This window comes from Puntigrus tetrazona, chromosome 9 (genome assembly GCF_018831695.1).
Source record: "Puntigrus tetrazona isolate hp1 chromosome 9, ASM1883169v1, whole genome shotgun sequence".
NCBI classification, from domain to species: Eukaryota; Metazoa; Chordata; class Actinopteri; order Cypriniformes; family Cyprinidae; genus Puntigrus; species Puntigrus tetrazona.
In genome coordinates this window covers 7,106,443-7,117,503 of record NC_056707.1, presented here as the reverse complement: position 1 = coordinate 7,117,503, position 11,061 = coordinate 7,106,443, and the positions used below count along the sequence as shown (strand labels likewise).

At 36.7% G+C, this 11,061-nt stretch overlaps 1 protein-coding gene across 1 annotated transcript; it reads left to right on the top strand.

Annotated features, from left to right (window-relative positions):
• Positions 1-26: 26 nt before the first annotated feature.
• Positions 27-10,945, top strand: slc9a2 (solute carrier family 9 member 2). Its single transcript, XM_043248360.1, has 12 exons — positions 27-646; positions 1,646-2,109; positions 3,183-3,433; positions 3,528-3,745; positions 5,897-6,096; positions 6,816-6,905; positions 6,976-7,046; positions 7,835-8,002; positions 8,160-8,265; positions 8,981-9,097; positions 9,407-9,497; positions 9,764-10,945. The coding sequence occupies exons 1-12, from the start codon at positions 385-387 to the stop codon at positions 10,102-10,104; spliced, it is 2,379 nt and encodes a 792-aa protein (XP_043104295.1). The 5' UTR covers positions 27-384; the 3' UTR covers positions 10,105-10,945.
• Positions 10,946-11,061: the final 116 nt, after the last annotated feature.

The following is an 11,061-nucleotide window of genomic DNA, read 5'->3' as shown; positions in this document are numbered from 1 at the left end:
TATATATATATATATATATATATATACTGTATATATAAGTAATAACATTAAATGTAAAAAATGAGTATTTTTTTCCACTACTGATAACATTACAAACATAAAATAGTAATAACTCATTCTGAACCCAATGCTCCTTAAACCTCTTCGTAGAAATATTACTTCTGAACTGTTTGTTATGTCGGAGAGGAACAGGTTACCTACAGGAAGCGAAACTAATTGAAAGGGAAGGACCAGGCGTACCACACACCTGCCCGTCGAAACAGACCCTACTCAAGAGAGTGCCACGATTAGATGAAGGGAACACTTTTAAAATGTATTTTTAATTCTTCACATAGTCAGTTTTTATGTCAGCTTCTGGTATACATGCATGCACTCTGAGAAAATATGATGCTTAACTTTAATGGAAGGGCGCGTTTTAACTTTTTGATTTTGTGCGTAATTTGCGTTGCATCTCTTGGACACGGAGCAAACGTCTATGTTTCCACTTCTCCGTCTAAACGTCCTCCTTGGAGCCCGATGCAGGAGACTGATCCTGAGCCCGACCCAGATGAAAGCACCCAGGCGGTGTTTACACTGAATTACCCCCGCATTCAGATCCCCTTCGAGGTTACTGTATGGGTGCTGCTTGCGTCCTTCGCCAAAATAGGTAAGCGATTATACAGTCTATGACAAGGTGTGTTAACAAAAAAAAAAAACATTTGTAGAAACAGATAACTACGTTGTTAACAATTTTTAAAAACTGTTGTTGTTGTTTTTTCACTGTGCATTCCAGTTAATCTCAATCCCACTTAATTTGGGTTATTTAGTTTAGGTTAAAAAACAATAGCCTAACTGAAAAACACCTAACTAAAACAGAGTGAATTACAATAAAAATGTATTAGTATTTGCGTAAAAAAGTATAGAGCATAAGAAAATATTATTTTATGTAAAAATATGTGTTCTTTTAGACCACCTTAGTCATTTTTTTTGAAGTAACTAGTATTCCTAACTGTTTTAATTACTAAGTAGTCCAGTACTAGGTATCGTATTTGTTTATGAAACACTTTATGAAGCAGATTGTTTCAGCAACATTTTTTGCTTAAAAAGCAACAGCTTTTTTACTTGTATAACATGGCCAGAGGTGGGTAGAGTACCCCAAACTGTACTCAAGTAAAAGTATCAGTCTGAAAAAAAGTATCAGATAAAAAACTACTCAAGCAATATACTGGATATCTTTATTTAGATTAGAAAGAGTTTGCAAAGAGTAATGCAATTTATGTAATGATATGTAATTTTTTTAGAGATGCGAACCAGAATATTTATCAGCTTTTACACTGAACAAATCATTCAAAATTGATTGGCGAACTGGTTTGATTAATTATTTGAACAGAATCGACTCAAAAGAAGTCACTCACTCAGAGAAAGTAGATGCCGCGTTTGGAATAAATTGAAGCGTTTTGTAATGTTTATTGAATTAAGTCAAAAAGGTCACTTTATTCTATAGTTAATTTAAAATCAAAAAAATGTTACAAAAGTTACAGACTAGGCCTACTAGAAACGTGGGAAATAGATGAAGTAAATTAGATTTAAGGATGAATGAACAGGGCACAGACATGCACACACGCACATTAACACCAAGTAACAAGTATTGTTTTTTTCTGAATAGGTTTCAATGTTTACCATAAGATCACGGTCTGGGTGCCAGAGTCATGTTTGCTGATCTCCATCGGTCTCATAGTCGGGGGCGTCATGCACTCGTTGCACGAGAAGCCTCCAGCGGTGCTCACCTCCGACGCCTTTTTCCTCTATATGTTGCCACTCATTGTTCTAGACTCGGGCTACTTCATGCCCACTCGGCCCTTCTTTGAGAACTTCGGCACGGTGCTGTGGTTCGCTGTGGTCGGCACCTTGTGGAATTCTGTCGGCATTGGCATCTCTCTGTTTGCCATCTGCCAGATCGAGGCGTTTGGTGTGCAGGACATTACCCTGCAGGAGAACTTCCTCTTCGCCTCCATCATCTCAGCCGTGGAACCGGTGGCTGTTCTCACTGTGTTTGAGGACATCAGCGTCCATGAGCAGCTCTACATTGTGATATTTGGAGAGTGCCTGTTCAACGATGCTCTCACTGTGGTAAGTGGTGTGAGGGGTTTCTAGATGCACAAAACCAAGGGATAAATGTTTCAGGTTTTGTTTGAGTGATGCACGTTTTTTTCATAGTATGAAAAACATTTGAATATTTTGAAGCATTCTATTAATATCATTTTAAGCACTTGAAAGATTCTATGGATGTTAAAAGTTATTAATGGGAACATCAATGCCAATAAATAACTTTTAAATAAATAAATAAATATATAGGAAAGGAGAGAATGAGACTTATATATTGCCATACTCTCTCAAATCAAAAAATGCTTGAAACTTGCAATTACTTTGTGCATCAGTCAGAAATGTTCTTTGATCAAGAACTGTTTTGAAGACACTGTAACTTTGAAAAAGCAGGCAGACAAGTTAATTGTTAAACTTATCACAAGTATCACAATTAGTTTCAATAGAAAGTCACTTGTATAGAATCTCCTTTCAAATATTGCCCTAGAAACAGATTATTGAAATCCAAAACTCAGCACAAGCCAGTCATTTGATACGAGCAGAAACACAATGGTACACGGTAAACACAATGTGTATAAATAACCCAGTTATTAATAATCCTCACCAGGTGAGTAATACGTGAGCGCAAATGATCCTCATACTGTGATCCTCACTGTGTGAGTAGTATATGAGCTTTATGAGTATGTGAATATATGAGCTCAATGAATTAAAAATGTTGAGCATGTGGTAAAAAGGCTGTTTAAATATTGTTCGCTGGGGATAAGATCATCTGCATCTTGAATAAGATTCCTAAAAGTTTCACAACTACAGCACACATTGCATTGACGCAGAAACTCTGATGTTCAACAATAGAGAGGTAAACTCCTTATAAGCGCACTGATTTTGTGTAACGACTTCAAATATAGCCTACTCTGCAAAATTAACTTGGCATATATTTGTCTTACTTTTGTGTTATTTTGTGAATCAGGGCTGCGTTTACCAAAAGCATCGTAAGCCCATTGACCCTAATGGAGCTACGAACAATTTAGGTTTCAACACTTTTTGGAAACGCAGCCCGGATTGTGTATCATTTATGTATAAGTTCTCACTGTCTGTTTCAGGTGCTCTATAAACTTTTCAGTCATGTAGCAGCAGTGGAGGTGGTTGAAGCCGGATTAGTTTTTCTGAACATAGGTCGATTTTTTGTGGTGGGTTTAGGTGGAATGATTTTCGGCGTGGTGTTCGGCTTCATGGCAGCCTTCACCACACGTTTTACAGGAAAAGTGCGAGAGATCGAGCCTCTAATCATCTTCCTGTACAGCTACCTGGTCTACCTCATAGCTGAGCTCCTTGCCGTCTCCAGCATCATGGCGTACGCTCCTAACTGCATTTTTGAAGAAAATAAAAACAAAAATGAATTGGCACTGTTTTGGCTTTTCCTGAATGTTGTGTTTCTGTTCCTACAGTATTGTAGTCTGTGCCTTGACTATGAAGTATTACGTTGAGGAGAATGTATCCCAGCACTCCTGTACTACTGTTCGGCATGTCATTAAGATGATTGGAAGCATGTCGGAAACTCTGATCTTCTTCTTTCTGGGTGTTGTTACCATAACAACGGAGCACGAGTGGAACTGGGGCTACATCCTCTTTACTCTGCTGTTTGCTCTTCTTTGGAGAGTCCTTGGTATGGGACTATAAGTATAACGAATTCTCAAATTACTAAAGGAAGATTTATTTTTTTAGATTGTTGTCAGTTCTAATGCAAAAAGGCATGATTTCAAGTGCAATAATGCAGTTAAACATAAATCCAGCAAACAAGAATAGTACCTTATGCCACACTTTATATTTGGTGGCTTTTACTAATACGTACTTGCATCAAAAAATAAGTACTTGTTGTGTTCATATTGTATTGCAAAGCCCTTGATGTGGGATACGGGTAAGTTTAGGGACAGGTTTGGTGGTATGGGTAGATTTAAGTGTGGGTTAAGGTATAAGGGATGGGTCAACAGTGTAATTATAAATGTGATTACAAACGTTACAAATGTAATTACATCAAGCATTTAAAAAAATATTAGTACAATGTAAAACATGTATATACCGAAAAAGTGCATTGTATCAAATTATTAAGTACGCAGTAGTTAAGGTCACCTAATATAAAGTGGGACAGTTACTTAAATGGGCACAATATTGCTGGTTAGTTTGCCCATTTTTGCTCCACCATTGATACAAAATTATAAATACACATCTGAAATCACATACTCGAGTACATACTCTCTTGAGTAGGTACTTTGAATAAGTAATTACTAAAGTAAGTATTGTTATTATAATATAAATGTGTGTAGTATGAATTTCAGAAGTTGTATTTGTACTGTAAATTCCACATACCTTTGCCACATACAGTTTTTTGCCTATTATATAGATTAGATTAGATTCAACTTTACAAGTACAAGTACAAGTACACATGTACAAGTACAAGGTAACAAAATGCAGTTTAGGTCTAACCAAATTTACAAGAGTATGTACAATGGATATGTACATACATTTACAATAGATACTTACAGTGGAGTGCAATGAATGTTAAACAGTGCAATTATTTTTATTTTTTTAATGTGGTGGGGTGGAAATCAGTGGGGGGCAGAATTCAGTAGTGAGACAGCTCTGGTAAAAAAGCTGTTCCTCAGTCTACTTGTTCTAGTCCGGGGGAATCTGAATCGCCTGCTGGATGGCAGGAGGGAAAACAGTTTGTGGGCAATGTGAGAGGAGTCCTTAAGAATACTGCGTGTTCGAATCAAACAGTGTCTCTTCTGGATCTCCTCAATGGATGGAAGTGGAGATCCTGTGATGCGTTGGGCAGTTTTCACCACCCGCTGCAGTGCCTTACGCTCAGCAACAGAGCAGTTCCCATACCAGACTGTGACACAGTTCGTTAGGATGCTCTCTATTGTGCAGCGATAGAAGTTCACCAGGATGGCTGAGGACAGCTGGTTCTTCTTAAGTTTCCTCAGGAAGAAAAGACGCTGGTGAGCTTTCTTGACCAGGCTGGAGGTGTTGGTGGTCCAGGACAGGTCTTCAGAGATGTGGGTTCCCAGGAACTTGCTGCATGAGACTGGCTCAACAGCGATCCCATTAATGTGGATCATCTGTGCCTCTTCTCACCTTCCTGAAGTCCACAATGAGCTCCTTGGTTTTGGTGGTGTTAAGGAGCAGATTATTGTCTTTGCACCACGTGGCCAGATGGTGGACCTCCTCCCTGTAGGCAGTCTCATCGTTGTTGCTGATGAGACCGATCACCATAGTATCGTCTGCAAACTTGATGATGGAGTTAGATCCAAACACAGGCCTGCTGTCGTGGGTGAAGAGGGAGTAGAGGAAGGAGCTCAGCACACAGCCTTGTGGTACGCCAGTGTTGAGAGTGACAGTAGTGGAGCAGATGTGGCCTGAGGTCTGTTGGTCAGGAAGTCCATAACCCAGTTTGGTAATTAACTTAGAGGGTATGACAGTGTTGAATGCTGAGCTGAAGTCAACAAACAGCATCCATGTGTAAGTGATAGATATAGAAGGGAGGTATTGCATTTCGGATGCAGCCAGTATCGTTTTTTGTTGCAAGTATCAGCCTTTTGAATGAACAAATGTTAAGACTCAACTCGGCTGATAAGGAAAGACTTAAAGACTACTGGCCTAAAGATGAAGCTGGTAAAATCAACATTGCTAATATAAACTATAATAGTGTAGAGCTATAATAGGATATAAATAATAATAAAAAATCTTTATTATTGTTAAATGACAAAATTATTTGTGTTATTGACAAAATGTAACATATTTCTTTTTCCTTTAGGCATCCTGGTCCTAACGCAGATCATTAACCCCTTCCGCACGATTCCTTTCAACTTCAAGGATCAGTTTGGTTTGGCCTATAGCGGGCTGAGAGGAGCTGTGTCCTTTGCCTTGGCCTTCACTCTCCCAGACAGCGTTGGTCGCAAGAAGCTGTTCATCACAGGCACGATTGTCGTCATCCTCTTTACAGTGTTCATTCAGGTACTGTACGCCTTCTCACAAGAGGGCATGAGTCTTGCTTTAGGAGTGGTTGTGTGTGAACTAGCCAAGAATCAATTCCTTTTTATGAATCATCTTTACAGGATGCAGTTTCTTATAACTAGAGCTAGACTGTTGATGCAACAAGTCATTGGTAGCTGATTCACCTAGATGCTTCAACTTCTTCTCTGTTGTGCTCCATTGAGCTCAAATGAGCTTTGCTCTTCATTCAACTATTAATTAATAAATTATTAATACAATTTTTAAATTCTACACTAACTGTCAAAAGTTTTAAAATGTAAAAATGTTCACCAGGACTGCATATATTTGATGAATATAGCAATATTGGGAAATATTAGATTTTTTAAATATTTAAATATTAGATTTAGTGTTTTATTTAAAAAAAAAAAAACAAAACGTATTTTACTTTAACAACATGTTTTAGTATTTTTAAATATTATTTTAAATATTATTTTTTTCTTTGATAAATATATTTATTAATACATTTTTTGTGGAAACTGTGATATATTTTCCAGGATTCTTTAGATGAAGCTCAAAAACAGCATTTATTTAAAACACAAATAATTTATGACATGATAAATGTCTTCCATGTCACTTTTGATTAATTTAGTGCTTCATCCTGAAGTGTTAATTAAAGTATTAATGCTTTTTTAATTTTGATTTAGTAGTGTCCAGTATCCAAATATTATTTCTCTTCGCAGGGTATTACTATAAGACCCCTTCTAAAATTAATGAATGTTCGTAAGACAAACAGAAACCTGGAGACCATCAATGTAGAGATTCACAAAAGGGTATGTCTTCAGTGGTTTCATTTATTTAGTAATAATATAGTAACATGCTTAATCAGTTGCTCTGTTTTAGTTAATGGAGCACACTGTTGCTGGTATAGAAGATCTTTGTGGACAATGGGGTCACTACTACTGGAAAGACAAGTAGGAGACTCTTTCATCTTAGTTATTTTTTGGGTCACACTTTATATTAGGTGCCTCATTTACTATATACTTACATCAAAAAATAAGTCCAATGTACTTGTGTTCATATTGTATTGCAAAACACTTTTGCTGCTGTTGAGGTGAGATATGGGTAAGGTTACGGACGGGTTTGGTGGGATGGGTAGGTTAAGGCATAAGGGTTGGGTCAACGATGTAATTATAAATGTAATTACACAAATTAATTACAGATGTAATTACAGTATTTTACCTATATGTACAATGTAAAAACATGTATGTACACAATAAGTGAATTGTACCAAATAAATATGAAATGTAAGTACACAGGTGAGGCTACCTAATATAATTTCTTTCGCTATACACAGCTTTTTTTCAGTGGAAAATTAGTTATCTGCTGACAACGGCTTGGAAGTGTTTTAGTTTCATGTTTCCAGTTTATCATGTTTCCTCTATTATCACTTCATTAGTGTCCCAAAACACTCCACCGGTTATACTGGTCTTACCGCTCTGTCGCGTGATCATGTGTTTCCCAATCAGACACAGGCTTCAGTGAACTTGCCACAAATAAAGACTGTTAGATACTACCACAGCTGTAACCTAATAGGTTTCTTTTGTTTTGGTTCATTTTGGAAAAAGATCTGAATGGATAAAGAACATTTATTTCGAGTCGGTTTACACGTGGGAGTTAAATATCAACATCCGAAATCCTGTGCACTCTCTTATCTGCTGTGGTATTGATTTTGAGACTCATCCATTTGTTTGGTTGCCAGGTTCATGAAGTTTAATAACCGGATCATTCGCAAGATTTTAATCCGTGATAATCGTCCCGAGTCGAGCATTGTGTCTCTGTATAAGAAACTGGAGCTTCAGAACGCCGTGGAGATACTGGACCAAATGTCCGGAGACATCAGCGCTGCCCCCTCTTTACTTTCAATGCAGTACGTCTCCTCCTCTTCTCAGAAATCTCTGAGACTATCTGAAATGTTTTTAGCTGAATTTAGCTTACATTTATACAAGAGTCATTTCAGTAAAGGTCTGAGGTCACTGTAGCATTACATTCGCTTCCTGTTGATTTCTGTTTGTCTTTTGCTATAGTGAAGAAAGAAAGATTGCCTTCAAGTCCAGGAGGAAGTTCTTGTCGTCTGATGTGACAAATATGCATGAACTCTTATCAAAGAACATGTACAAGATCAGACAGAGGGTGAGTTATGACAAAATGAGTGAGTCCTGAAATTATAATAGAGGAACTGCTGGAAGAAACTAAACAAACTCCAACAAAAAAAGTCAAATGTTCAATACAAAGAAATTAGTTCAAGGAATAGTTCACCTAAAAATGAAAATTCTGTCTTCATTTACTCATCCTCGAGTCGTTCCAAATCTGTATGAATTTCTTTGTTCTGTTGAACACAAAGGAAGATATTTTGAAGAAAGTTTTTAATCAGGCTGTTTTGGGTCACCATAGACTTCCATAGTTGGAAAAAAATACTATAGGAGACAATGGTGACCCAAAACAGTCTGGGTTTTGGTGAACTATTCCTTTAAGAAATTAATGTTTTTTTTTACTGGAAAGTGTGTTTTGATATTAGACTAATCTAAATGATTTTGTTCAGTTTGTCAAAAAAAAGAGTTGTCTATGATTAAATAGTATTCTCTATAATAATGACTGCATTAATTACTGTGGGTTTGTATAAAATGGCCCAAAGTATAATTTTTTCCCTCCAGCGTGGGGCCCAGAAGCTAGTAATCTTGCACTGAACAAAGACTACTATTTGTTTTATAGGAAAGGTTAATCTCTTATTATTTAGTATTTGAACTGGTGATGTATTGAAATCTTTCATGTGTATTTTGTTGCTTCTAATGTCCCTTGTGATATTTCACATTTTGTTATCTATGTTTCTATCCGCTATACTTCACAGACAGTGTCTTACACTAATAAGCACACATTACCCAATGAGATGACAGCCAGGGAGATCCTGATGAGACGCCACACAAGCTTACGACGCAGCTTCAGAGCTGGAAGCTTCCACGGCACTGTATGTAATACTAATGTACAAAAATGAGAGCACTTATTTACACTTATTTATACTGATATAAGACAAAAAAAAGAATGCTCTCTAAAATAAGAACACAAAGTCACACATAATGATCTATATATGTGAGCCTGGTCTTAAGTCACTGGGGTAGCATTTGGCAAAAATATATTGTATGGATCAAAATTATTGATTTTTCTTTTAAGCCAAAAATAATTAGGATATTAACTAAAAATCATGTTCCATGGAGTTATTTTGGAAAACTTGGTTCAGGGTCACATATATACCCCTTCCTTGCTCTTTTTCTACCAGAATGCTGCAAAAATGTCCCAGAAGTATTTCTCTCTGCCCACGGGCGGGAGTCTGAACTCTGGATTTCCTCCAGCGAGGCTCGTACACACCGGTGAGGGAATGCACTGCTACTTAATTCTGCTTGTATTATTGTAGTTCATTTTTTTTTTTTTTTTTTTCATTTGGGGGAACATGGAAAGTTCAAGAACAGTTTGTTCTTTAGATGTGGTTGTGTGTATGGCTACTGCATTTGTCATGCCATCTAGTGGGAGTTTTAAATAATGCGCTGATGATTTCATAACTCAACGTATGTTGAGTTATTTCATAACTCAACATATATTGACATTAATGTAGTACTCTGTGCCCTTGTCTTTGCAGGAGATGATGAATCGGAGCTCGACTGCCCGTCAAACAGGCGTCCACATAGAATGTCATGCAAAGCAGCGATGCCTCTCAGGCCGTTAAGCACTCTGAAGGAAGTCAAGACAGGAAGTGAACAGAAGGAGGAGCATAGAGGCTACGGGAGGTCACACCTGGGGTCAAAGGTCAGCCGTCCTGGACTTCTGACCTCACGTCTGCCTCCTGGCTCGTCTAGAAACTATAGTGATGACGACTGCGAGGGTGAGGAGCAGCAATCACGGTCGTCTCTACGTGGCTGGGTACAGGAACCGCAGCACAGCAGTGATGTGCAGCACTCTTTGATGAGGAGACCACGCTGACTGCCACAGAAACCATGGGACAAATGAGTTCACTGTAGTGCTGGGGCACTATGACTTGTGCAGTTGATCTCACCACTTTGCAAGAAACACATAAACACTAAAAAGACTAGATACTAGAATGTACTAGATATACTAGTCGCAAAATGTAAGAACTTTACACTAAAATCTTTTTATGACACTACAGCTATCAGAAATCGCAATGTTCAGTATATATTAATGTTACATTTTGATGATATTGGATAAATTGGGTGCATTTATATGTTTTACAGATAAATAAAAAATTGCAAAGGAAACTAAAATATTTCTTTCCACATTATAAGCAATTAATTCATGGGAGTTCAATTTCTATATATATATACACACATAACATTAATTTTGTATTAATCTTGCTGTAAAATATACATAAATATGAAAGTATAATATATTATCAGAACAATCGGTGTGAGATAATTTTTCTCAGGAATGCAGTGCATACTCTTAAAATGAACTATAAAAAAATAACAACAGCAGGATTTTGTGTATGCTCAAGCTTCTTTTATTAAAATAAAGTATTGCGTTCTTACACAAAAATCTGTGTGATACTTAAACATGAACTTGGTATTTCTGACGGTAACAAAAAACCCTACATTTAAAATAATAATTGTAAATACATAGATCGATTCAGACGATAATAAAAATAAGATAACATTTCCCGCACATAGACAACAAATGTTTGGTGTCAGTAATATTTTATAATGTGGTTGTTGTGTTTTTTTTAATAGCTCGCTTATACACACCAAGACTGCATTTAGTTGATCAAAATACATTAAAAACAGTAATGTTGAATGAAATATTACTACAATTTAAATAACAATTTAAAATAAAAACTATTTAAAAATCAAGTAATTAAATTTCGTATATAATTTTAATATGCTGATTGGCTGTTAAATAAACATTATTATCATTGTTGAAAACAGT